We start from the raw sequence: 27,076 nt of genomic DNA, 5'->3' as shown, positions 1-27,076 counted from the left end.
AAGACTCCATCTCATCACAACTTGCTCAGCCGGCTAATTTGGACGATCTTCTCACTCAGTGCACGTATGTTTTGTGCACCAATGATTTCCAGCAAGGACACTTCAGCCTTCAACTCTTTGGAGATCCAAGAGTGGAACTCCATGGAGACAAGTGAGTCAATGGAACCAAAAGAGAACCGCTTAGCATCGATCTCTGAAGCTGGGATAGCAAGTAGAGAGGCAAGTCTCTCTACAATACCATTTGACACCACGATTATGGCTTCCTCAGGAGATGATGTAGTACTAAGGAGAGCGGCAGTGCTGACCGTAATTTGTTTGTTGGTTTCCGAGCTGTTGACAGTGATTGAAGTCTGGAAGTGCTTGAAGAGCGAGTAGTTTAGGTACGACGGAGCTGGAATGTCGTTCTGACGACACATTTCCGCAGTTGGAAGACCAAGGACTAGTTGCGACCTCGGGCAGGCATTGAGCTCAACATGTTTCTCGTATCGTGGATCCATCAAGAACTCGAGAGCTCCTTGGACCTCCTTGTCACTCAAGAATTCAAACAGAGGTGCTGAGTTTTTGTTGACTCTATCACGGTTCTCGGCGACCCAGCCAACATCAGAAACACTTCCGAGGTTGATGCTGGATGCATTCATTCCATGTGAGGTACGGAAGGTAGCCAGTGCATCCTGGAAAGAATTTCCAGCTGCATAGTTGGCCTGGCCGCGATTGCCAATAATACCAGCGACAGAAGAAAGCATGACAAAGAAGTCTAGCTTAGATGGAAGAATCGTATGCAAGTTCCACGAGCCCTGAACCTTTGGTCGAGTAGCAATTTGCCAGTCGTCAAAGGACATGCCAGCGAAGGTACCATCCTATAAACATAATTAGAGACTTCGTAATCAGTGGGCTGATGAGATCAAAATTTCAACTTACTCGCAATACCATGGAGCCCTGAATGCATCCTTTGATCGGTGGAAGTGTTTCAGAGCACTTATCAACAACAGCCTTCAGCCGCTTTGCATCAGAAACATCGCAAGGGAAAATATGGACACTGCACCCAAGCATCCTCAGGTCGGAAACCATCTTCTGCCCTTCTGCATTTATCTGGACTGCGCGTGAGAGAATGATAAGAGTCTTGGCACTACGCGATGCCATCCACCGAGCCAAGTTACGTCCCAGGCCTCCCAGGCCACCGGCAAGAACATAAGAGCCTGTCTCATCGAACTGGAAAGGCGGAAGCAGTTCCTGTACGAGGGGAATAGCAGTCAAACGGTTAGGTACGAGCACGATCTGCCCAACTCTTTCATCACCATGTAGCAGCTGGAGTCCGTCTTTGATGCGGGCAAGGTCCATAATACGGAAAGGTTGAGCTTGGCGGATCTTTCCATCAAGGTACAATTTCAATGCATATGTGACCAATCGACGAACGCTCACTGGACGGTGTTGAGCCATCAGATAGATGTCAATATTGGCAAATGTCACATTCCGCTGGAGAGAAGACAGATCTACTTGCGCAGTAGCTCGAGTTCCTTTGCCAGCGGCGTCAATGAAGCGACCAAAAGGCGCAAGAACTACAAACATCTCCAGCTGAGCCTCACTAGCGAGTGTATTGAAGATAACATCGACTCCAGTGCCTTTCGTGCATCTCATGACACCTTTGATGAAGCTGAGGTCATTGCTCGAGAAAATGTTGTCCTCAGGAATTTCGAAAGCGTCGGCGAGAAATGCTTTATCTTCTGGTGTTTTAACCGTGGTAAAAATCTTTGCTTTGACAATATTCGCGTATTGAATGGCAGCTTGCCCAAGAGCAGAGGCGCCGTTAGGAATGAGAACAATGTCTTTCTCAGATAGTCTGGCAGTATGTGCGAGTCCATGAATTGCTGTAGCGAAGATGAACGGAAGTGCGGCTCCCTCTGAAAATGAGATTCGAGTAGGAAGATCAACGACCAGAGACTCGTCGAGCCGTACAAGCGTTCTGAGACAACTTCTATGTTGGTCACCAGTCAAAACAATAACTCTGTTACCAGGAATAAAGCATTTCACTGCTGAGCCGACAGTCTTCACAACACCTGACGCCTCGGTTGATGGGTTCAAAGCGTGAATGTCTGAGTTTAGACCCATAGCCTGGATTTTCACTTCGACTTCAGACTCGCCGAGGGGCTTAAGATGATGAGAGTCTGGGACCCAATAGACCTCGTTTCTCTTCAAAGCGGTAGGACTCAGCTCAATAGGACTGTCCAACTCTTCAAAGTTTTGCAGTTTGGTAGTCAATTTTGACGCTTGCATAGCAAGGAAGGTGTCTGCCTCTTCCCACTCACGCAGATGCCCGATGTGGATTATACCGTCCTTCAGGAGGTATTCGCTGTTTCGTTCGTTTTCGTGCATCTCCTTGAATTGACGAGAAAAGATCTTATAGATACAAGCTGCCACGTCCTTCTCTGACACCGTAGTGACATCGGCAATGGCCACCGTTGCAATGCTGGAGTCGTCCGCGTCACGTTCCCAGCGAACAGTTCGAAGAAGACCCATGCTCATGGCAGAGAACGGGTGTTCTTTGAAATCTGCGGTTACCCAGAGGATTTTTGGGAAGGTCATCAGAACCTTTCTGAGGGCGAGATACTCCTCCTCGCAGATTTCATAGAGGAACGGCTTCTCCATATCGACTATAGAGATGCAGGCCGCATCAGCTATATAATTCAGCTCCGACAGCTTCACCACATGAATGGCCAGGCCGCTCGCCTCGAATGCTGAACGTATGCTAGCAATGTAATCCTTTGACTGAGTTGCATTAGTAGTCAGAACAAAAACATCTTTCAGTGGTTTGTCTAGGGCAGGAAGGGCCGTAGAAATGAGGATGCTTTGTAGACTCAAATCCTCATTGTTCGAGCTGGGATATTCAATATCGACTCCAGAAAACCCAGATTTGATGAGTAGGTTGTTCCACTCGGAGACTGGAATGTAAGGACACCACTGTCGAATGGGCTCATCACCAAGCCACCATCCAGGAAGCTGACCGAAGACTACCGTAAGAGCTAAGAAGTCCTGTCTGATACCCTCTTGCATCACCAGTTGACCACCTGGCTTAAGAAGCAACTGTAGGTTGGCCAGTGTGGCTTGAAGGTTGGCGGTAGCATGAATAACATTCCCAGCGAATATCAAATCGTAAACACCGTATTCAAGTCCTTGGTCAATAGGATGATCCTCAAGATTCAGTGGCTGGAAGGTCATGATTTTGTTCCATGGCTGAAAACGCTGCTTTGCTTTTTCGAAAAAACCGGAAGAAATATCAGTGAACGTATAGCTCGCAATACTTCCTCTAGCTCCATCTGGGGCAAGCACATTGAGGACCTCTGCGGTGAAGCTACCTGTACCGCTGCCAATTTCCAGAATCTTCAGCTCACAATGCTGATGACGAAGAAGGGATAGGTGGCGTTTCAGATGGCTTGGTAGATTGTAAAGTCGTATGCCATCCTTGTAGTAACTTTCCATGATGTTATCTTGTCCAAACATCAGGTGAAGAGGATCAGCCTCCTTGCGAACAATGGATGCAATCTTGCGGCCCATCCGAACTGTGATGATTCCTTCGGCATTGTGCTGTTCTACCGTTTTGAATAGAGACTCCTTTAGCTCTTGACTTTGTGATACTTCTTGAAAGTCCTTAAATGCTAAATGGATAATCTTGTCATTTTCAAGAAGCTTAAACACGTGCATCATCCAGTCGTAGAATCGCCGCATATGTGAATCAAGCTTCATTGGATCAAGATCCTTTAACTCAACCAGAGCATCAGTGATAAGCAGCATACTGGTAAGCTGAAGAGATTTAATCCAGTTCCGACGATCCTGGTCGACCATTTCGTCCGAATAGCTTAGATCACAGGCTGTTTGGGAGTCAAGGAAATGCACATCGGGCTTCCATTCAATGGCCGTGCAAAGTTTTCGGTCGATGTCAGACTTCGTCGTTTCAAGCGGAGTGAGCTCAATCCCATCTATTCTGATCTGGGGCTTGCCAACATCATTCAACATTCGAATCCAGCCTTCGAATTTTCCCGAAGTGGCAATGCCTCCAGAAGCATGTCCGGTAAACCTGTGGGTCGGTATAGAGCTCAAATCGGCTGACACCCACACGTCGTGAATGTAGGTTGGCAACCTGATACAATCGAGCGAGGTCCTACCAGTCATGTCAAGTACCGTGGCAATCATCATATGGATCATGCTGTCCATTGTGGCTGGGTGAATCAAATGGGAGTGCATGTACCGCTTTGGCATTGACTGAGCAATGTCGGGGATAGTCACAACGCCAATCATAGATCCTAGTCGGGAACCACTAACTTTAACCTCCCTAAGGTTTCGGAAAAGTGGACCGAAATTGAGTCCTGCGGCCTGGAGATCGTCATAAAGTTTCTTGGAATCTAAGGCATATCCGCAGACTGCCCGGGCGGTCTCAAGATCTTCCTTCCAGGATCGAACTTCCTCGTCCGCTTCACGGCCATTGTCAATGGGATCGGGGACTTCCTTATATTCAACAGCAATATTCCCAATGCAGTGTTCAGTCCATTCGTTGCTTGATTCATTGTAGGAGCTGATTTGGAAACGGTGCCAAAGTCTTGAATCCGATGTTCCTTCCGCGATTGTCATTGACAGACAGACTTCAATGCCATCCTTTGTGTCTGGAATGATTAAGGCTCTTCGAATAGAGATACGGTGGAGCTGGAATCCTGTGATGGACTTGTCTGCGGATAGTTGTCGTGCCGCTTCAATGGCCATGACAAGATAACCAACTCCAGGATAGACGAAATTGCCGGTCACCTGTCATTTAGTTAGAAAGATCTGACAAATAATTTTGCAGGACTCAGAGATTGACATACCTGATGATCTCTCAACCAAGGATTCTCATTCAATCTCACAAAATGTCTCCACCTCGGGGCATTAGAATTCCAATCTGGGACAGGGGCCCCGAAGAGATCATGGCGTGGATATTTTCGGGCGCGCAGATTCTTGCTCAGTCTACTCTCATACAAAACCTTTTCCGCATGTTTGAAGCAATATGGTGGCAAATTAACCAAAAGCTTAGGTAGTTTCTTGGCAGACCGACATTCAAGATTGACTGCATGCAGGTCGAGCTCATAGCCACTAGCAGCAAGAGTACCCACTGTACCAAGTAAGACGTTAAGGCTAGGATCAGTACGCTTCAAGACTGCAAGGTACTTGAAATCTGTTTGCGGATTTTTTGCAGCCAGAGTGTCTTTAATCGCGCTTTGCAAAGTAGAATGAGGCCCTATCTCTATAATGTGAGGTAGAACTTCTGGCGAGTGATAGTCAAGCAAGGCCGCTGTGTCTGAGTGCATTGATGAAAGAACACTGGTAAACCGAACAGGTGATACCATGTTGTCTACCCAATACTGGCTAGGGAGATCCTCCGTGACTTCTTTGCCCGTCACTGTCGAAAACATGCGTACAGGATAAGGCGTGACTAGGCGTGTTCCGGACGAGATGTCACCCATCAGATGCAGGTAGTCATCTGAAATAGCTTGCATATGAGCTGAGTGATAGGCATTTTTGACGTTAAGCTGCCGCGAAAACACGCCATCGGCGATCAAGCGCCTTCTGAGAACCCCGACCAAGGCTTCATCTCCAGAAACGGTGTTGCTTCTGGGACTGTTGTAGCACGCAATGATGAGCTCCCCGGAGTAGATTTCCTGGACTGCTTTCAAATGTGGCTCAAGTTCAGATACACTCAAACCCACAGCCAGCATAGCTCCATAGGCTGACAGTTGCTTAGAGGAAACATATCCGCGATATTCAGCAACCTTCCAGGCCGCCTCTCGAGATATCTTTCCAGCACAGTACGCAGCAGCGATTTCGCCGGAGGAGTGACCGATTACCCGCGTCGGAAATATGTGCCAGCTAGCCAAGAGGTCCACGATTGCAACCTGCAAGATTGTGCATAACGGCTGAGAAATATCCGGGAGATGAATACGAAGTGGGTCCTTGGTGGTTAAGAGCTCATCTAAACAACGTTAGCTATATCATATCTGATGCCTGCCACGAGAAGTATGGATAAATGGATTTACCGATCAGTGAATATGGACTGCCGAGATGTCGAATGTATTCAGACGCCCGTTCCAATGACTGTTTGAAGACAGGATATGCCAGAAGGGCTCTTCCCATATCTTTATACTGAGCACCCTGACCGGTGAAGACGAAGGAAACCTCCGGGGGAAATGTGGCTCTCACTGGCTTGTCAAATCGGGACTCTGAAAGATTGAACGCGAGTTGTTCCGCCGTAGATGCCAAAACGAAACTTCTCCATGGAAATACAGAGCGTTTCTTCAAGAGAGTGAAGGCAAAATCATCGAGAAGGGTTCGATTTGCACCGGCCAAGACACTTTCGCGACTGAAGTAGTGGGAATAAGCCGAAGCATTTCGATTCACTCCATCTTCATCAAAGGCCGATAGCATGAAGACTCTCGGGTTGTCAGAAACACCTTGAACCTCAAAACGATCGTTGAGGTAAACTGAGCAAGAAAGCTCTCCCGTCGCCGATATGTGACTGGTATCATCTGATGAGTCCAAGATGCTGCTGACTGAGTTCCTACTTGATTTCGACACATGGGTATCTACAAGAAAGGATTCGGTCTGATGCGAAGCAGTGATATTACGGTTGGAGAGGTAATGGTAGGCGTCGTCAAGTATACAGTGAGAGTTGGTACCTCCAATTCCAAACGAATTGACTGAAACTCGACGTAGTCCGGCCGTCGGCCATGGTGTATTCTTAGTCGGGAAGGCAATGTTCCAATCGCTTGCTAAGATCTTTGGATTCACCTGCTGAATGTCAAAGTTTGGCGGTATGATTCCAGATTCAAGAATGAGAATCGACTTGATGATGCTCGCCACCCCAGAGCCTCCTTCAAGGTGTCCAATGCTAGATTTGATCGTCCCAATGTAAAGTGGTGTCTCACGCTGGCACATAAATGTGTGTGCGATGGCACTAGCTTCAATCGGGTCCCCCGTACTAGTCCCAGTCCCATGGGCCTCGACGAACATAGTATGCTTAACGTCCAAGCCAGCTCTGCGGTAGACTTCGCGGATCAAGGTTTCCTGGGCATTGGCACTTGGGACTGTCATCCCAGATGTTCGTCCATCTTGATTGACACCGATCTCACGAATCACTGCACGAATAGTGTCACCGTCTTTGACAGCAATGGATAACGGCTTCAAGATAACTGTGCCAACGCCCTCTCCACGTGCATACCCTTCTGCACGGGAATCAAAGCTGAAGGATCGGCCTTGGGGACCTAGCAGTCCATGGTGGCTCATGCCGACTATTTCTATCGGGTTTTCTAAGATGCTTACACCACTGACAACGGCCTGATGAAAAGAACAAATTAGAGGTTGGTTGCATCAAAGGCAATTGTATTGAACATACCATGCTAGTATCTCGAGCGCGTAAACTCTGAACAGCCAGATGAATGGCTACCAAGCTGCTGGAGCATGCTGTATCAATGGTCATGCTGGGACCCTTGAAGTCAAAAAACCAACTGACTCTGTTGGACAGGATTGAATTGTGAGGCCCCGTGGGCTTATACTTGATAGATGTCTCGGGATCCGCACTGAGAATCTCTAGGTAGTTGCGATTGAAACCACTCACAAAGACTGCTGTATTGGATCCATAGGCAGTACTTAAGGTAATTCCGGCATTTTCAAGGGCATGGTAGACGTTTTCCATCACGAGTCGCTGCTGGGGATCGAGGGTCATCAGTTCGGTCTTGGTAACATTGAAGAATGAGCTGTCAAAATAAGCTGGGTCCTCAGCAAAGAAGTGGCCTCCTTGAACTGAAAACTGTTCGGAAATTGAATTGTCAGTAATGTCAGCTGCAGAGACTATCAGAACGACCCACTGTGCCTCCATGTTCGGGATCTGGATGGTAAAATGCCTCAGCGTTGAATCTTTCTTTGGGGACTGGGGACCAGGTAGATTTCTCTTGCTGCATGATTTCCCATAATTTTTCCGTTGATGTAGCCTCCTGTGAGAAACGGGTCGCAATGCCGACAACAGCAATGGGCTCTGGGCCATCCCACGGCACACCGATGCCATCAACGACTGGGGGTTTCATCTTGGGAGATAGAATCGAGTGAAAAACAGAAGTCTCAGCCTTTGAAATTCAAAAGGGTGTTTTTCCCACGAATAGATGAAGAGATGATGTGAAGAGATGATGTGAAGAGATGATGTGAAGAAGGTTAAGATCCAAACAGTAACAAGAATTACGACAGAAACACTAGTGACTTTACCCCCACCCTAAATAATGAGTGAAATTCCAGGACAATGTTTTGAATTGTGTTGGATTTCTCTCACTTGACTCTCACTTGACTCTCACTTGACTCTCACTTTAGTCGCTGAATCAACAAAATTTCCAAACTTCTCAAGCTAGCTCTAGTTCAAACGAGCTATTCTATAGCTACATCAACTCGTTGAGCTCTCTAGAACCACCAGCTGCATGCTTTTTACCTACATAAGCTTGATGCAGGTCTACGGTGAAACACATGGGTAATTGCATCAGATTTCAGCAATTAACACGAATTTGAACCACATGGGGCCTCTATAATAAACATAACCCTGTAGTGCTAGAGGTACCATTCATATACCGTCTGAACTACAGTTTTGTTGCTCTATTCCCCTTTTTCATATCAACAAGAGCAGAAATATAATCTTTCCCTACTGATTGCTTCTCCTCGATGCTCTGATTTTGCCAAACTTGCCGACGTTTCATAGGACCATCGACCCATCGCCGGGACTCGGTAGCCAGCCAGTCCGCTACGTGATGTGCCACTTTAGTCAAGTTTTTGTCAAATGGAATAGTGTGTTCTCCATTCTCAATCACAATTTGTTTGACTGCACCGAGTCTCATTCCCCCATTTCCCCCTGGACCTATGCCAGTCAAACGCGCTCTTTCCTTCTGGGTGTCTGGGTGGCCAAAAAATGGCGAGTTACCTCCATTGATGTATAACACCCAGGGCCGCATACTAGGAAGCATATCCCACCCGAGCTTCAACTCACGTCGATAGAATGGGCCCACGGTGGATATTGATGGATCACTATCAGGCACAGCTTCCCGTTGTGATAATGTGACTTCGTCGAGACCACTTGGACCAAACCCAATATTTCCTGGGTTATGGCGACTGACCAAGACGGCAGTTTGATTTTTCGGTGAAGTCGGAATCCAGCAATCTTCCTGTGGTGTCCGCTTCCAGAAAACACCATAGCGTTTTAGCCTGATAATGGCCTTCTCATTCCAAAACTGAGCGCCCTGGACATTGACCACGCCTTCTTCAGCTTCCTGTCTCGTTTTCCAGGTCTCATTTTGCTTCAGAACGCGAAGAAGCCACGGAATTTCAATGCCTCTTCCATAATGAAGATCAATGCCCGGCTCGATGAAAGCGAAGGAGTGGAACAGAGTTGGGTGCCAAGAGGCGAGGCATAGCAGCTGGTTGCATCCCATTGAATGCCCAAGACCAATAATCGGTTTGGGCATTAACTCAGAAAAATGATTGATCATGCTCCACAAGTCGCGAGAGTGGTCGATCCATGCTGCATCACAGCCTAGATTGTCTTGGTTCACTACTCCGCTCTCTCCTAAATTAAACATGTCGGCGATCCATATCGATCGGATTGTGACTCCACAACTGCGTGCCCGATGTAGTAACTCCTCAAATAGCGGCTCGTATAGCTCTTTGGGAAACCCTAGACCGCCAGCTGCGATAATGGTAAGGGGTGCTTCTTCATTAGAGGAGTCAGTTGTACGATGAGGAATATACTGCTTCACAGATAATTTTACGCCTTTTTCCTCATCGATGATCGCGTGTGGATATTCGCGGTAGGGTATCACTGGGATGAGGTACGAAAGAATTTCAAAGGGGAAATCAACCTCAAGAGGGGCGACTTTGTTGGAGCTGACCATAGTGATATGTGATTAAAGTTAGAAGTACGGCCTTGGAAAGGACATCAGGATAAGAAGGACCTTGAAGAGGGGGAGTGGTAAGAGGGAACCAGCAGCATTCCAAGGATAAGGCTGGGCTGACATGCACGTGAATTAGCTATACGCAAACATGAGCTTTAGACAACATTAGGACAATAATTACAAATGCTCAATATTTCGCTGTTTTAAGCCCAAAAAAATGCGTAATTTTATCTTTCAAACTACCTATTTACCCACTCGGCTAGTCACCCTACCATCTATGACTACAATACTTCTCCCCACCTGAAAGTTCAGGCCGCCTTTTTCGATACAAACACAGACCGCATTTTATACTCCGGCGACGGACTTACCCCACCCCGATACCATAAAGCCTTATCTTGAGGCTTAGCAACATCCCCCTCTTTCACTAAACCAAAAGATTGATCTTTTTTGGTATCTGGCTCCACCCACTGACAATCTCTGAACGCTGCTTTGAGACCTTCCCAATCAAGTTGTGCTCGACCGTGATAATGTTTCCCAAGGAGTGGAATAATCGCCTTACTGGCAATCGGACTATAATAGTGCGGGATTCGGGAGAAGAGGTGATGAGTAACATGGTCGGAGGATATGTGGTGCATAAAATGCGTGCCAATGATGCCGATATCTCGATCAATTGTTGCAGTGGCACCACGAAGAAACGTCCATGAATCTGACGTGTACTTTGGTACGGAAGGATGGGTGTGGTGAAGGTATGTGATCATCACTATTCAATTCTTTAGACCGAAATGTATTGCTGTAATTCCAGAAGAACCTACCAATCCAGTGATTCACCCATGCCCAAGGCACGATGTAAACCCAGAAAAGGGTCTCGAAGGATCCAAGCACATGGTATAGGTGACACAGCGCCACCATTGTTGTCAAACAGCCCAGATCTGATAAAATGATAGCAGAGGTTTCCGAATCACGGAAAAGTGCGCCCCACGGATCAAAATGGCTGTGACGCCAGGCTGACATTCCTTGCTTGATCACGGCCGAAGGAGGACAAGTGATGTTGGTCAGAATATACCAGTTCCAACCTATAGCTTGCTGGATGATGATACGCAAGAAGAGCATAAGTGGTGCGTCCTGACCTGCTTCTTCCAGGAATTCGGCTGCCTGTCCAATCTTCTGTGCATACTCTCCCCGGCTTGGTGGGACATAGTTGAGATCCTTCACTATGTTATTAGCATAAATGTGATGCCGACGGTGAGTCGACTTCCAAGAAAAGTATGGCGCAAGAAGGCTGGAGTGAAGAACGAATCCGACAACATCATTGAGAAGACCTGACGTCGAGAAGCCGCTGTGTCCACAGTCATGGGCAATGACCCATAGCCCGGTCCATACCACACCTTGACAGAATCCATAGACGTTGACGACAGTATAGTAAGCGAGAGTCGACTTGCTGACAGATGGGATATGCAGGAGGTAATGAAGGGTCCCGAGCAAAATTGCTGAGTATGTCAAGTCTCGAGCAAGATAGAAGAAGGACCAGAATAACGACGGCTGGAAACAGTAATCCGGAATGGCATTTCGAAGTTCTTGAACACTGATCTCGTCATTGATTTTCTAATCATTGAGCTTCCAATTAGGGCCGTCGCCAACAATGCTTGATTACAGGAGAAAACTTACCCCTCCATCTACCAATTCTGTAGGATGTGGCTCTTTTTGGGTAAGGTACCCCGTTCTCCTGGTCTCCATTGCGATCGTAACTGGGCGAAGCTCCGTTGTTCTGCTGATGATACCTTGAAATTATAATGGATAGAAGACAAGGAATTTTGGGAGATGAAAAATTTACCCAGAACTACTCCGTGAACTGGAAGACTTATGGAGATAGCGCTATCTACCCAGAAATGCAACCTTGGAATAAGGACTAACCTAAATTATCACTTTGCATACTGAGAAGAGGGGTATATCAGCCTGTTCATTCAACAAGCACTAGAAATTCATTCACCCTTGTATACGAGGTGCGATGCTGCAAGTTGGCTTTAGCGGAGAACATCCAACTTGGCCAGATTCATATTTCATCCAATGATAGAAGAATCCCCTTTCTTCCTAGAGGATTTTCTTCGGCCTTAAAAGCTCTCAACCCTGTTTTGATCAGTGCTTAGATGAGATGAGACTATTCATATCTGAAAATGGTCAAGATTCCCTGCTACTTCTCCACCTTCCCATGTTTTTAAATAGAGATTCAGCGAGTAAACGATGAACACGCCCTTGATCCTACCCCTCCCTCAGTTTGAGCACGAAGCTTATCAGCATTGTCTTGAAGGAACCAACAGCAGACGTTGGCTCGAAGGGAGCGGTCAATGTATGTAGTATCAATGGACTAAGTGCGGAGTACAAAAGTACAAAAAGTACGACAGAGAGACGTGCAGATGACATGAGATTCAACTTTTTACAACAAAATAAGGCCACCAGCGACTTCCAAGGTGATTTACTGGTCACATCATCAGGATAGAATATCACCCGCCGCCTTCTCAGCAACTATATAGGTAGAAACAGCAGTGAAAGTGCCCGGAATGCGAGGATAAACAGAAGCATCCACCACCCGCAGCCCGCTCACGCCGCGAACCCGGAATTTAGAATCCAAAACTGCCATCGGGTCATCGTCTCGGCCAATCGGGCATGTACAAGAAGCATGATGTCCCCAAGCGGTATCCATAATATAGTCATGGATGTCCACGGTCGACGTGATACCCACTCCAGGCAAAACCTCCGTCACATCAACAAGCTGGCGAGCAAAAGCGTCGCGGGCCAACTCAATACTTTCAGTTATAGCTTGTAGATCAACTTTGTAGTCACCACTGCCAGTATCGAAGTAGTTGAAAATGATCTCGGGCATATCAAGTGGATCGGCAGAGCGAAGTCTCACCGAACCGGCTGTATTGCGGGGATGAGCTTTGAGAATGGCCCATGAGAATAAGTCGTGGCGCTCAGTGATATTGACACTATAGCCAGGAAAATAGCCACGAAAGTTAACCGGGCCGCCGAATATAAACGCATCAAAGTCGTCGTCTGCTGCCACGGAACTCTTGTATAGCATGGTAGTTGCAAATCCCGCAGATGCGTAGGAGCCACGATTACCCAAGATTGAATTCTCCCAGCGTTCTAAACACGGGTCGGCCTGGCCACCGACGCTGAAAGTACAGCCGTTCAGTATGCTGAAGTTCGCAGGTACCTGGCCCTGCACCACTGTTTCGTAATGGTCTTGTAGATTGGTTCCCACACCTGGCAGATCAGACACGACGTCAATGCCGAAACTTTGGAGCTCATCTGCAGGACCGATACCACTCAGCTTTAGTAGCTGTGGAGAGTTATAGGTCCCACCGGCAACAATGACCTCTCGCGATGCCGTTACATTCCCAGGTATACCATTTCCAGCAGTACTAGAGCGTGGACTAGCGCGGTAAAGGTATTGGCCGTCAAGAAACTCAACACCCGTTGCCCGCGGAGTACCAGTCGAATTTTCAAATGTGACTTTTGTAGCGTGGCAGTTTGTGCGGATATCAAGGGGATACTTTTTCGAGCCATCCAGATTCCTCGCATCACGAACAGCAACGAGGAAATCGCGTGGTCCGTTCCGCTGACCGCCGTGGCTAGCGATTGGGATCTGATAGTAACCAGGGCTAGTATCCCGCGACTTAGAATCCTGGTTGACATCTCCAGCAACTAGAGTTGCCAGATTGACAATCGAGTTTGTCTGGTTGCCCAAAGCGAATGCACCACCAAGTAGCATGCTCAGTAGCTGGTCGTCTTCTAGCACAAGACTGATTGGAGCAGTCTCATCGTGTAACCAGCCATCATACCCATGCCCAGCAGCTCCCGGGAGCAGATAACCGTTATTCTCAAGTCGCTCGAAGTGCTTGCGCATATTATCCGGAGCCCACGACGCATCGCCTGTAACAGTTGAGATATACTCAAAATCAGACTCATGCGGATAGACAGTGATCAAAGCATTGTGCGCAGTACATCCTCCCAGCGTCCCAGTACGAGGATACAATGTGCCCTTCATAGTTGATCCTTCTGGCGGATTAAGACCAGTATATTCACCACCATCAGGCGTTTCATAGGTTGTTTTATAATCGAGAGCTTGGCGCTCTTCATCTTCATAGTGCCGAACAAAGAAGTTCCAGGCGATGGCGCCGTCTTCAGAAGCTCTGGTGGAGTATGCTGGAACAGTATAGTTGACATTGAGGCCTTGGTCATCTCCAGCTTCGATTAGTAGCGTTTTATGACCGGCTAGAGCAAGTCGTGCAGCTAGAGGTCCTCCACCTGCTCCAGATCCCACGACGACATATTCATATCCGGTTAGCTGGATGGCGGCTGCTGTAGTGGCACTCAGTATGGCTAGGTAAAGGCCAAGAAACCACATAACGAATGTTATATGAGCGACTGATATCTATTGATCAAAGGAATGGCGCTCCATGAAGTTGATCACAGAGAATACTGAAGAAATTATCGGAGCGTGTATAATTTATGAAATATTCCAGCTAGTTTAATGATGTTCTTTTCTCAGCTGAATATTATAATGTCTTATTGAGGTCGAGATCTTCAATGCAAAGGTCTGAGACCCTTGACTACCGAATAATTGCTTCTTCAGCATCTCGTAACAGCAACGATCGCCCTGCTCTGGAATGAATTCAGGCCCTTGGTATGTTCCTCCCACATAACCAGCGTGAAACCTATTATCATATGCAGAGTCGTAGATTAAAAAGCAAAGTTCTATATTGCTAGGATGCAGTAAATCTAGTTTAGCACAATGCCATAATACCAACAGTGGAAATGAAGACGCTTGATAGAATATACAATTTAAAGTCCTCACAATTCATCATTCATGTCATCAAGAGGAGGGATCGGTCGACCGCTATCAGCAGCCAGATCGACACCGGTCTGCTTATGCCACTTCTCCCATAGCGCAAAGAATTCCTTCTCCATACCGCTTTCCATCTGGTCTGGCAAAACAACATGATACTCCACATAAATATTGCCAGGCTCAGCCTCACCGTCATCGTGGTGGTCATGTAGATGACCTTCAGAGTAATGAGGCATACCCTCACCCTTTACAGATTCCACAGCAAAAGGCTGAACAACCTCGCCGCGCTTGCGACCCAGTCGCACAATATGTCCATCGAGATGTGTCAAGTTGCGCGACCAACCGCCCATCCAGGCCTCACGAAGCGACAAAGTCTCCTTCCAGAAAAGATCCTTGCCCTTTCTCCGGAAGAATGTACCATCAGTACGTTCATCGTCATCCTCGCCAAGCTCAGGCTCCTTCTCTTCCAAAATGACAATAAGATCACCAGCAACATAATCAGGGCTCTCATCGGCCTCGTTCTCAAACACCAACCGCGTGCCCCGATCCATGCCAGGCTCAATACTAGCAGAAGTCTCGACAGACTTCTTAACAACGCGCTGACCATGACATACGGGACACGGATTCTTGATCTTCTTGCCCTGACCACCACACTTATCACAAGGCATCTGTACCTGCTGAAACATGCCCGGAGCAAGCATGTGTTTCTGAATAACGCGACCATGTCCATTGCACTGGTCACAAGTCTCCACTTGACGATCCTTAGACCCGGTTCCCTCGCAAGAATCGCAAATCTGCTGCTTTTCAACTAAGAAGTTGATCTCGCGCCCGTTGTAGAAGTCTCGTAGTGGAATAGCTGCTTTCACTTCCATGTCCGGACCGCGTCGAGAACCAGCATGACCAGAGTGGCCGCCGCCGCCGAAGAATCGGGAGAATAGATCGAAGGGGTCGTTAGGTCGGCCGCCGCCTTTACGGTGCTGCTCAACACCGTTGTGGCCGTGTTGGTCGTAGATTTTGCGTAAAGAAGATGTGGATAGGACGTCATATGCGTCTGCGAGTTCGACGAACTTCTCTCGCGCTGTATCATCTCCACTGTATATATTGTTAGGAAGTGGACTACGCAAGTATCATATTGCATTGGCGCGAGAGAACACTTACGGGTTCTTGTCTGGGTGATATTTCTTGCTAAGAGTCCGGTACGCCCGCTTGATATCCCTCTCTGAAGCCGATTTGTCAATGCCTAGGATTTTATAGTAATCCTCAGCCGCAATAACGACAACTGAGAACAACAGCACGGCCAAAACAGCCCAAAAGCGAAGAATTTGCATTTTGTATGTGGAATTGCTATGATCAGCTGCGCCGTCAGCTTATAGATTTGTTGATCGACGATATTTCGCGTGGTTTATATTTGTTGCGACGGAGCTGCGATGTTGCCCAGAAGCTAAAGCTTGGATCTGGCGAAGGTGGGTCGAGAAAGAGGATTAGGCGGCAGTCATGGAGGATTGCTTACAAGGCCCTATTGTTTTTTCAGGGTAGAAGAGAGAAAGAATGGAATTAAATGAAATCAAGATATGGCGCAGTTGTCAAGTAAGTCGCGATCGAACGGGCCAGGTAATCCTTATCATGAAGGCAGGTCACGTGAAGCTATGAGATATATTGAAACAAATCTACATTGAGACTCCATACAAAGGTATTCATTGTTCTTATTCCTCCTAATCCTAAAAAAAAAAACATAATTGCATTACTTTTCACCATCTGGTAATCACAGGATGAGGGCTGGTGAAGTCCTTGAGTGCGCCACGATCAATTTCCCTAAAAAACGGACCAAATCATTAAACATTGAGCTGAGAGCTTTCAGCGAGTTCCAGCCACATCAAAAATATCATTTCTCCAAGTATGTCCCAGTCCATTATTCTCATCTCCTTCTTCTATGGCCTCCTGAGCACGGGTAGCCTCCTCATGCCATGTTTTGACAATACTGCCAGGAGCATAAACACCCTTGAAAACACCACTGTCCAGAGTATCGAGACCAATACGAGCCTCGACATCCAGGTTGTCAGCAGGCTTAAGTCGTGCAAGCACAGCTCGTATAAATGTAGCCAAATCCTGAGGGTTGGCAATGCGAGTGGCGCGCAGGCGTTCTCGAGCAAAGACCAATTCCCGATTCAGAGCATGTGCAACGTTGACGATTTCCTCGGCGATCTTCTTCTCCAAAACACGTCGAATGAGAGGTTTCAAGAACGGCCTTGTGAGCCATAGCAGGAACTTCCATTTACTCTTATCGACAGTATAATCAAGCTTGTGGATGCGGACTCGAACGCTGCGTAGAGTGAAGATCTCTTCAACTCGGCCACGACCAACTTCGACATCTAGAGAGATGTCGACACCTCGGCGGTCGAGGTAGAAGCTAGCAATTCCTTCATCTCGGAGGCGGAAGAAGCTGGCGTGGGTCTTGAACCAGTATCCGAAGTCTTTGGCGCTGACATTAAGGCCTTGGATGGTCACCTGGAAGATGGTTCTGATAGATGTATCGGTACGCTTCGAGTGCTTCTTCATCACTTCGATATCATTACGTGTCTGAAGGTGCAGCCTGTACGGCAAAAACGAGGAGAAATTGACCGTATGGCCCGGTTCTAGTATCAGATTTTCCAGCAGCAGATCCATCTCTGGAGCCGACACCTCCAATCGAGGGATAGGCACATATTGGATAGTGCGCAGGAGAACAGGGAAGAGAACATTCGCAATATTTGCTGGAAGATCTGACGAGCTTTCATTATAGGCAGTATATGCGTCGTGATAGAATTTCTTGGTGGCATTGATCAGTGTTACAACCAACGGATCCTCGGGTACAGATTGCAAGGATCTCTTGGCTTGGGCGAGAAATTCATCCAAGTCCTGGCGAAGACTAGTCTCTGATCCGATTTTCTCTGACTGTTGCTGAAGTTCTTCGAGCTTCTTCGGCGCCGAATCAAAAAACTCAGGGTCGGTGAGCATGTCTTTTAACGAGCCCCCGACCTCCCCCATCAGTCGTTCAAATTCAGGATCTTTGTTTGCATGGCGCAACACGTTGTGGAATTTCTCCTGCAGTCGGTCCCACTCTTCCGCGTGTCCAAAAGACCGCACTAACTGCCAGAAGTTTTCAACGGCCTGCTTCAGGTCATCATTGACATGGATATCTTCCTGTGCAGCGGTCGTAGCATCTTCAGCCGCGTTCGCGTAGATGAGAGCATAGCGCTGCACCAGCTGCGTGAGAGTAGAGACAGAGTCCGAGTAATCAGATCGCTCACGTAGTCTAGTCACCACTTTCTTCAGACGATACAATAATGTCTCTCTCTCTTGGCCTGCTAGGTGCTCCTTGGCACTTTTCACAGCCGCCAGTCCAGTGTCTGCTGCACCCTTCCCGGTGACGGCAACCGCGTGGGCAATCTCCTCCTGGACCTCCTCCCTCGACAGATCATGGCCCTCGTCAGCGCCAGCACCATTCAGAGCCTCTGCCTCGAATTCCGAAGGCTTCACCTCTTCGGCAACGTTCTTAGATATTTCGGAGAGGGACGTCGCAGTGTCGGCAAAGATCTGGCGGCCCACAGTAGCAACATCGTCGACGAATAAACGAAAGTCGGCATTTGTCAAAAGCAAGCTCCCCACAGTACGAAAGCTTTCATACGCTGAATAGAAAACGCCACATTAGCCTAGTGTTTAACCTACCAAGGAAGCGGAAATATAGACCCACCAGCTTTAGTATCAGCGCGGGATTTCACGTGGGCGGCGTGTTGCGACACGCGGGACCCATCGAGTGAGGCCCGTGACTGAGATAGGCGCCACAGAAACTCCTGCAGCTGGTCTTGGTTGTTTTTGTGATAGAGAAAATTGATAAGGGCCTCGACCCACAGGCGAGCATCACGAGCTAGTTGGCGACCGACACTTCCGATATCCTGGTTCCGAAAGTTGAGGACGTCCGAAGCGAGCAGAGTACGTAGATTGGCTATGGTTTGCTCGGTGGACGGCATGTAGCCTTCGGACATGGCACGGATCATCTGATAGGAATGCAGCTTCTGGTGCAGCTGGCGCTGGCGAGGAGTGTCATCCTCGTAGCGAGGGAGAAGAGGCTCAGTCTCATCGGGCATGATGGGTTACAGCTAGGTTAGAAGTGTGTCTGAAAATAGCTGAGGGAAGATAGTAAAATGAAGCTCAGGAAGCTCAGAAAGCTCTACCTAGGTATCTGGGTAGGTGATGAGAGCTACAGGTGCACAGGTATGTCGCAGGCGCGAACCTGCTTCATTGGTTATGACGACATACAAAAGTACGTGTAACACACGCCACTTCTACATATTTATACAGAGCAGTAAGTAGACTTATCGTGGGACTATTTAGACGACAGATAACTTCATGTGACTTATTCAAAAATCAATAGGTACTTAGGTAGATGCATGTAGCTCGATATGCAGTACTTAGGTAATTTCCAAGCTTGATCGATTCGATCTGAGGAACCTTGGAAAGCTTCGGCGATCTGTCCTGGGTAAGGAACCCTTGTCAATATTGTAGAACACAACAAGCCTAAGCTTGGAGGTTTCTCGCGACATTTAACAAAATAGGCAGTAGATGCCCAAGGAATCCGTAAATAATAATAAAAATATATATGTATATGTATCGACATATCAGATGTCAAGAGCGAAGAAGCAACCTAGGAAGTATGAGTAGTATAAACATGGAAAGTCCAAACGACTAGTTAAAAGCGACTAGTTAATATTTGCAGGGCTATTAGGGGCCCAACCGTGAATAAGAATAGAATACATTATAAATCCCTCGATCTAGACTCGTTCTCAAGCGTACTTCGTATACATACGACATAGTATTTTTTCAGAAATAATTACCGTTGGGAAGATGCAGATCAAACTCCAGTTCCGACATGGAGTTCCTAATCAGTTTAGGTATGTCTCTAATAATGTCAAGTGGATTAACCCCTTAGCAAGGGGGACCCATAACGAAAAGAAATAGGAAGATGAAAGGGATCACGCCCTGTGCCCAATGCCCAAAAGCCCTGTTGGGGCTGTCACGTATATAAAAGTCATTTCATTCGGCGCCAAAAGCCATTCAGAAACCAGGTGAGGCATTAGCAATCCAACCAAACAATCACCGGCTTGAAACGGGGCATCCGACCCTATTCCATATCTCCTATCAGCAATAGGAAGTACTCCATAATACTCCATAGCACGTACTAAATTAAAACCACTTATTCCGTGCTCTAGGACTATTTGTAAGTGAAAGTAGAGGGGCTGGGTGAGGGTGGGACGTACTTTTTATTCTAGAACAAAGCGAAGATTTAGCCATCGCCGAGGACTCCACTTCGGCACTAACTGAGGCTCTGGTAGCTTGCTGAAGTGGATGTAGTGGAGGCAAGTGGACCTCATTTGGCGTGACCCATCAAACACCTTTACTGCCGGCCTGGTCCTCCAATAATATTCAACTGTTGAAGTCCGCGATTAATACATGAAAACATCAACAAAATGAAAATTTCAAAATTCCAAACAGTTCGTCATTCTGCACTGTAGTTTTCCTTCTACTTTTAGTTCGTCATACCACAGTAGGAATGTTGAGTGTACACTGTAGCTTCAGGTCTTGTAAAACAATATCCCGAAATAGCCCTAATCCATCTCACCGGAGGCAACTCCGTACTAACTACAACCATGTACTTCTTATACTTGTAGACTCCACTCAAATCTGTTTCCCGAAGAAGGAAAGAAGCTTTACGTTGGATCCAATTCCAGTTAAATCCTCACTGATTCAAGCACAACGGTTCGCTGCCTTCACCGAATTATCCACATCCTGCGCCTCCGCTGTCGTGACCCCTTCATCATATCCCCGAATCTTCCCGACTTTGTCTCCAGACCAGGTCACTTTTACGAAGCATGAATTTCCTAGACTCCCGGATCTTTTTCTGTTTTACATCGGAATGTCGTGTGTCAGAACGGCTCGAACGGCCCAGGGGAAATTTAGCCTACCTCGTAGCCATATAACCACTCCTCGTCCCCTCTCTTTCTACTCTTCATCTAACTTGAAGATTCGCTCATCCATCACAATGGTTCAATTTACCCCCCAACAAAGCCGCTCTTTGCATGGCACAAATTCTACGTACGTGAGAGAAATATCATCCCTGGCTCTGTCTGACCCTCAACTAACTTCAATTGCTCTCTAGAGAACCCAACTATGATACTGCCAACCCCTCTTACATTCGCAAGTACTTGCGCACTTACGGTCTCACTCCTCCTCGCTCCGAAAGCTACGAAACCCAAAAGACTCGGTGTCTCGCACAGTTGGGCCTGAAGAACACTCCCATCGACAAATTCCTCTACCTCCAATCTCTGCGCAAGAACAATGTCCACCTCTATTATCGTCTTGTGACCGATCACTTGCGGGTATGTCACAAAAACCCTCATCTCACATTTCACATCTCATGATTGTGGAACAAGAGAGAGAAAAGAGAAAAAAAAAAACAATCTAAAAAATAGACACTAACGGAACTTACCACAGGAATTGACTCCCCTCATCTATACACCGGTCGTCGGTGAAGCTTGCCAACGGTGGTCTGAGATCTACCAACAGCCCGAGGGCATGTACCTCAGCTGGGAGGATCGCGGAAACCTCGCTTCCGTCATTGCCAATTGGCCTCAGTCAAATGTGGAAATCACCGTTATCACCGATGGTTCCCGAATCCTCGGACTCGGAGACTTGGGTATCAACGGTATGGGTATTCCCATTGGCAAGCTCTCTCTGTACACCGCATGTGCTGGTATCCGTCCTGAGGCCACTCTACCTCTGACTCTGGATCTCGGTACCAGCAACAAGGCTCTTCGTGAGGACCCCTTGTACATGGGCAGCCGTCGTGACAAGGTTAGCCCGGAGGAGGAACGCGAGTTCTTGGATGAGCTGATGATTGCTCTCACCGAGCGCTTCCCTGGGTATGTTTCAAAAATCCAAAGATCACGGAGTTTCTCCGATACCAACCCTTTTCGGTATGAGGTGGTGTGACTAACATAACGCTAAATTATAGTATTGTCATCCAATTCGAGGACTTCAAGAACCCCTTCCCCGCTCTCGAGCGCTACAAGGATGTCTACACATGTTTCAATGACGACATCCAGGGTACTGGCGCCGTTATTCTTGGTGGCGTCATGAACGCTGTCAAGCGCTCCGGCCTACCATGCAAGGACCACCGCGCTGTGTTCATCGGTGCTGGTAGCGCCGGTGTCGGTGTCGCCAGGGGAATTGCCGAGTTCTTCATGCGCGAAGGCATGAGTGAGGAGGAGGCCCGTAGCTGCTTCTACCTCGTCGATACCAAGGGTCTCGTCACCGCTGACCGTGGTGACAAGCTCGCTGACCACAAGGTCTACTTTGCCCGCACTGACAACAAGGGCCAGCAGTGGAAGACCCTCGAGGAGGTCATCGACCATGTGCAGCCCACCATCCTGATGGGTCTCTCGACTCTGGGCGGTGTCTTCACCCCCCAGATCCTGAACAAGATGGCCGACTGGAACGAGTCCCCCATCATCTTCCCCCTCTCTAACCCCTCCTCTAAGTCCGAGTGCGACTTCGAGGCCGCCGTCAAGCACACCGACGGCCGCTGTCTCTTCGCCTCTGGCTCTCCCTTCCCCAACTACACCTTCACCAACTCCAAGGGCGAGACAAAGACCTACTACCCCGGCCAGGGTAACAACATGTACGTCTTCCCCGGTATTGGTCTCGGCAGCATTCTGTCCAAGTCCGTCCGTGTCACCGAGAACATGATTTACGCTTCCGGTGCCGCTATCTCCCAGGCCCTTACAGCCGAGGAGCTCCAGCGTGGCCTGTTGTACCCCGACATCACCCGTATTCGCGAGGTCAGCGTCGTCGTTACTCGCAAGGTGATCCGCGCCGCCCAGGACGACAAGGTCGACCGCGAGGTCACCCTGCGCCAGATGAGCGACTCTGATCTTGACAACTGGATCAAGAGCCGTATGTACGACCCTCACACTGAGGTCCGCTCCCTGGAACGTGAAGTCGGCCACCTGCTTTCCAGCTTGGGCACACAAACCCCCTTCGTCCTGTCTACGAACGGTTCCCCCACCGAGGAAAAGAACGCTAAGCTGTAAGATCTCACCGAGTCTTCTTCATTCTGCCCCCATTTGATAAAAAAGTTTTGGTTTTTCATCTCATGTTCCGTGGCATGATCCGATCTCATGTCATTTTCTTCTGCCTTTTTGAATTCTCGTTTCTAATATCCCCGTTTAGTGGCCTTCCACACTTCTAGTGATTGATATGAAGACACCCCCAGGCCTCTTGCACATATCATGATCCCATATACACATCATCATTTCACCTATTTCTGGTTTCGAGCGTGCTTTTGATCGGTTTGTTCATTTTCTTTTCTCGTTTTTCGGATCACAATTTTTCGGTCTTCTCATTGGGATACCCCCCCTACTTTCTCGCCGCGAACGAGTACCCTTGCATTTGGATTAGGAAAAGCAATTTGTAGCATCTAGAAATACTATACAAGGTTAAAACACAAACAAAGACTGTTAAGAATCAACTGGAACTTTTGGATAAGGATGTAGACGGGCCCACTCGGCCCGATTCGGGATGCCGTATCGGACACTCATCTGGGCACGTTCTGCGAGAACATCTCTGGAAACTTTTGATAAGACACTGCTACAAGGTAATAGTCAGATCACGCCGCCAGTCCGCTCCCCATTACAATAGATACGTTATGTATGGACAGGCCCATGCTCTAGAGTCCAGCGTTGATCAAATCAGACCGATAGTACCCGGTAGGTAGTTGTGAATACGAGAAATAGTTATTAGTCTTATTTAAATAGAACTTCAAAATACTCGAAAAGGAATTCAATCAAATACATTAATGACCATTGTGAGATGCCTGCTCAAGAACAAAAGTTGACCATAAATCGTGAGTGCAATAAAATCTTGGAACAGCCCACTGAGCTCAGCCTCTTCCACAGTTAAATTTCCGAGTCATCATCGATTCCGTGGTGCGTGTTCCAGCCCTGTTCATAAGACTGATCCTGGGGCACTGGTGTCAGCATCCGTGGTTGAGGGTATCCTGTAGCCATTGGTGGCTGCCCAAATTGATCCTGTGAGGTTGGAACCTGAACAACATAATGCGGCTGGTGCGGTTGCCGAGGATAGAAGTTATTGGCAGAAGGTGAGCGAGTAGCCGCATTATACACTGGCTGGGCTTGTGAAGGCGTAAAAGATGGGTGAGAAGGATACTGATTGGCCCATCCTGGATACGTTGGGGGCTTAGCTGCGGATGGCTGTGGTGATCCTTGAGCATTGGCTCTAGATTCTGGTGACTGAATGTGGTCAGCCCGGGTATTGTTGAGATAAGCTGCCTCTTGATCTGTCATGCCCCTGGTTGCAAGAAGGTACTTTTCAAACCCTGTACCAGCTGTAACTACAGTTTTGAAATGTCGGGCATTGAGGTCGTGTGGGTTTGTGTCATTTTGAATGCCATGAGTTTTCTCGTAGTGAGCAAGAGCTGAGGCGATGAGGAACGCATTCCGAATTTGTCGGCCATTCCACCTGCCTTTGCCGGTATTGCTTTTTTTGAAATGCTTTCTTGCAAAGGCGAGAATATCGTGACGGTCAATTGACAAGGGTGTCTGTTCACCACTTTGCTCCGCCTCTATGGCCGCCAGCCGATTAAGGTTGACTTCCCAGATTTTCTCAGTTTGCTCTAGCTCAAGGTACGGGTAGTACAGGCTGATGTGGATTCGAGATTTGAATGCTTCGTCGATGGTGCCCACACGGTTTGTGGTGAGAAACAGAATTCCGGAATAATAATCCAGGACGCGGAGGAAGACTGCAGAGAGGTCAGCATGATTCAAAAAGGTGACAAAAGCATGATACACAAACCTGATACCAGCGCATTACGACTCAAATCAGATAATACTCTTTCGGAAAGGAATACGTCTGCCTCATCAAGCAACAGAATACAATCCCACAGCTGCGCCACTCGAAAAATTCGTTTCAAGGACTTTTCCACTGTCGCAGGATCTAATCCTAGATCACCACAAGTGATAGGGAGCAAGGGTTTCTGGAAGTCACTAGCGATCGTTTCCGCTGTCGATGTTTTGCCAACACCAGGAACTCCATGGAGTAGAATAACTAGACCCCTGCCTTTATTCTGAACAATATCCTGATTAGTAGTTGAGATGCCTGTGGCTTCATTGACCCTTTTTCTTCTGAAATGGGATTCAACTAGCGCACGAAGCATGCCCTCATGATCCCTATTGATAATTAGATCCTTGAACTTGTCTCTGCTCTCTTCAATCTGCCGAAGATTTGAAAGATCCAATGTGACAAATCTTCTATCCTGTAGTGAATATCCAAAGAGTCTACTAGGCAGCAGATGAAGGTCTTCTTCCCGCGGCGTGTACTTGATCGAGTCGTTCTTGATCAAAGCAGATAGAAATAGATCTTGGTTGCGACAATATTCGATCTTGGTAGACCGTGGAATCTGATGCTCCTCCCAACTGATACACATAGGGTGAAACTCCTTGAGCGCCTGTCCATCTGTCCAATACCAAACAGCTTCGCTTTCCACACTTTCTCCAGCCCCGCGACGCCCGATAAATCCTGTCGAGGGCAGCTTGCTCAGAGGCTTCCAGTCCGGATGAGCTTTGAATGTTTCTTCAAAATTGACCACCACATCGCCAGACACAAAAATTTCGTCTTGCCCTGGAATGAACGACCATCCAGTATGGGCCATTAGCTTTGAATCACGGGTTTTCATGAAGCCTCGTCCAATTTCGATGGCATCTTCCATAATTTTCTTCTCTTCATTTGCAAATCGAATGGGATATACTTCGAGAGAATTCACGCTGACCCTTCCGTGGTAAAGCTCGATAGAAAACCACTCTTTCACGCAGACGTATGATTCACCATTGTAATCAATGCAGTATGCCTTGACCCAAAAAACATTATCACTATCGCTCTGGTATCTTGTGTAGACCCTCCATAGTCTCTGGTCTGGCCTTGCGCTTCTCTTGAGCCTGTCGTAATCCATTTTGGAAGGATTACTCTTGGCTTCCGAATAGTAAATAGTTTCTCCCGGGATGAACAAATGCCAAAGTTCCTCCCAGCTAACTTTGAAGCTGTCGGTGACAGTCATTGTTTTGAAGCTAGAAAAGAACGGCATTATTGCGTTATCTATCAGCCGCACATATGCTCGCAACTCTTCCAGTAGCTTTCTGGCCTTGGATTTCTCTCCATCTTCTAAAAGCAACATTTGCTCTCTTTCCATATCAACGAGTTTTGCTTTCACGTCTTTATGATAATGGATATTCGCCCTCCAAGGAGAGTAGAATACGGCTATTTCGTTCGGTTTGATCCTTTCGCCGCAGATGATCGGCCACAACAGCTCACAAAGAGGTAGCGAGAGGACTCTGATTTGTGAGGTCTCATAATCTCTCCCAAAATCTCTCGACTCCGTACTGTTGGCGTTGGCGTCGTTGACCGTCTCTATTGCTTTCACTGGACGAAACTCCTTCAGGGACCTTCTAAAGGCTTCCGCCTTAGCAGATTCATCGTTCCAACTTGCTGACAGTGACATTAATTCAATCGCAGGAATACTTCGTTCTGTGAAGGTATGATGGAAGGCTTGGAGGTAATTGACACTTCGAACCTCTGGGACCATTGGTGGGAAGGATGGATGGCTTAGTTTGTTCTTTTCCTTGTCTTCATGGTCTACCTTGTCATCGTTATGCTCTTGCTTAGTGCCCTCTATATCGAGTAATCTTTGTTCAAGGGCGATAAGGCGCTCCTCCAGCCTCCGGATGTAGGTGGATTGGCCATCCTCAGGGACGTTCAGGGAATTTCCGTCCCTGTTGCCATCTGAAAGCTCCACAGTCATGATAGTAAAATGAGTGATTATTTCAAAATAGACAATTAGGAGGAGCTAAGACGCAGTATTTAGCACTTTCAAAGTATCAGTATCGAGGCGGCTCAACTGGGTAAATCCAATTGTTTTCCACCTCTCAGGTCTCACTTTATCGCGCAGGTCGCCCCTCACGACCTTACATATGTGGAGCACGTCAAGAATATCACATATCTATAAATAATATTGACAAACGTCCTCACGCCACGTGTAATTCTCTGTGCATAAGTTTTCATCTGCCGCGTTTACCAGTGGGGTATATCAAGTTAAGGATAGTGAGTGGCTAGCAAGATCACAACGCATCAAATCAGAACCAGAGGACTGACGCCTCCATGCACGAACGGAAATACCGGAAAT

At 47.6% G+C, this 27,076-nt stretch overlaps 8 protein-coding genes across 8 annotated transcripts; 1 reads left to right on the top strand and 7 right to left on the bottom strand.

The window, feature by feature from the left end:
- Nucleotides 1-14: 14 nt before the first annotated feature.
- On the bottom strand, nt 15-8,099 carry N7495_008811 (type I polyketide synthase; the record flags this gene model as incomplete). Its single annotated transcript, XM_057211462.1, has 6 exons — nt 15-857; nt 919-4,791; nt 4,851-5,992; nt 6,057-7,353; nt 7,412-7,825; nt 7,884-8,099. 6 exons carry the CDS (start codon nt 8,097-8,099, stop codon nt 15-17), a joined length of 7,785 nt encoding a protein of 2,594 aa, XP_057061005.1.
- A 537-nt stretch (nt 8,100-8,636) lies between these two features.
- Nucleotides 8,637-9,941, bottom strand: N7495_008810 (uncharacterized protein; the record flags this gene model as incomplete). Its single annotated transcript, XM_057211461.1, has 1 exon — nt 8,637-9,941. One exon carries the CDS (start codon nt 9,939-9,941, stop codon nt 8,637-8,639), a length of 1,305 nt encoding a protein of 434 aa, XP_057061004.1.
- A 308-nt stretch (nt 9,942-10,249) lies between these two features.
- On the bottom strand, nt 10,250-11,675 carry N7495_008809 (uncharacterized protein; the record flags this gene model as incomplete). The annotated part of the gene is made up of 3 exons (XM_057211460.1): nt 10,250-10,701; nt 10,754-11,543; nt 11,607-11,675. The coding sequence occupies 3 exons, from the start codon at nt 11,673-11,675 to the stop codon at nt 10,250-10,252; spliced, it is 1,311 nt and encodes a 436-aa protein (XP_057061003.1).
- Nucleotides 11,676-12,426: 751 nt separating this feature from the next.
- On the bottom strand, nt 12,427-14,349 carry N7495_008808 (GMC family oxidoreductase; the record flags this gene model as incomplete). Its single annotated transcript, XM_057211459.1, has 1 exon — nt 12,427-14,349. One exon carries the CDS (start codon nt 14,347-14,349, stop codon nt 12,427-12,429), a length of 1,923 nt encoding a protein of 640 aa, XP_057061002.1.
- Nucleotides 14,350-14,795: 446 nt separating this feature from the next.
- N7495_008807 (uncharacterized protein) lies at nt 14,796-16,118 on the bottom strand (the record flags this gene model as incomplete). Its single annotated transcript, XM_057211458.1, has 2 exons — nt 14,796-15,882; nt 15,949-16,118. The coding sequence occupies 2 exons, from the start codon at nt 16,116-16,118 to the stop codon at nt 14,796-14,798; spliced, it is 1,257 nt and encodes a 418-aa protein (XP_057061001.1).
- Nucleotides 16,119-16,644: 526 nt separating this feature from the next.
- N7495_008806 (uncharacterized protein) lies at nt 16,645-18,914 on the bottom strand (the record flags this gene model as incomplete). Its single annotated transcript, XM_057211457.1, has 2 exons — nt 16,645-18,455; nt 18,521-18,914. 2 exons carry the CDS (start codon nt 18,912-18,914, stop codon nt 16,645-16,647), a joined length of 2,205 nt encoding a protein of 734 aa, XP_057061000.1.
- Nucleotides 18,915-20,740: 1,826 nt separating this feature from the next.
- N7495_008805 (uncharacterized protein) lies at nt 20,741-22,916 on the top strand (the record flags this gene model as incomplete). The annotated part of the gene is made up of 4 exons (XM_057211456.1): nt 20,741-20,919; nt 20,984-21,203; nt 21,319-21,746; nt 21,839-22,916. 4 exons carry the CDS (start codon nt 20,741-20,743, stop codon nt 22,914-22,916), a joined length of 1,905 nt encoding a protein of 634 aa, XP_057060999.1.
- An 864-nt stretch (nt 22,917-23,780) lies between these two features.
- N7495_008804 (ATP-binding protein) lies at nt 23,781-26,695 on the bottom strand (the record flags this gene model as incomplete). The annotated part of the gene is made up of 2 exons (XM_057211455.1): nt 23,781-24,643; nt 24,697-26,695. The coding sequence occupies 2 exons, from the start codon at nt 26,693-26,695 to the stop codon at nt 23,781-23,783; spliced, it is 2,862 nt and encodes a 953-aa protein (XP_057060998.1).
- Nucleotides 26,696-27,076: the final 381 nt, after the last annotated feature.

This window comes from Penicillium taxi (genome assembly GCF_028828555.1).
Source record: "Penicillium taxi strain IBT 34144 chromosome Unknown utg000005l_segment0_segment0, whole genome shotgun sequence".
NCBI classification, from domain to species: Eukaryota; Fungi; Ascomycota; class Eurotiomycetes; order Eurotiales; family Aspergillaceae; genus Penicillium; species Penicillium taxi.
The sequence above is the reverse complement of the archived record's forward strand: the minus strand, read 5'-3'. Positions and strand labels throughout refer to the sequence as shown.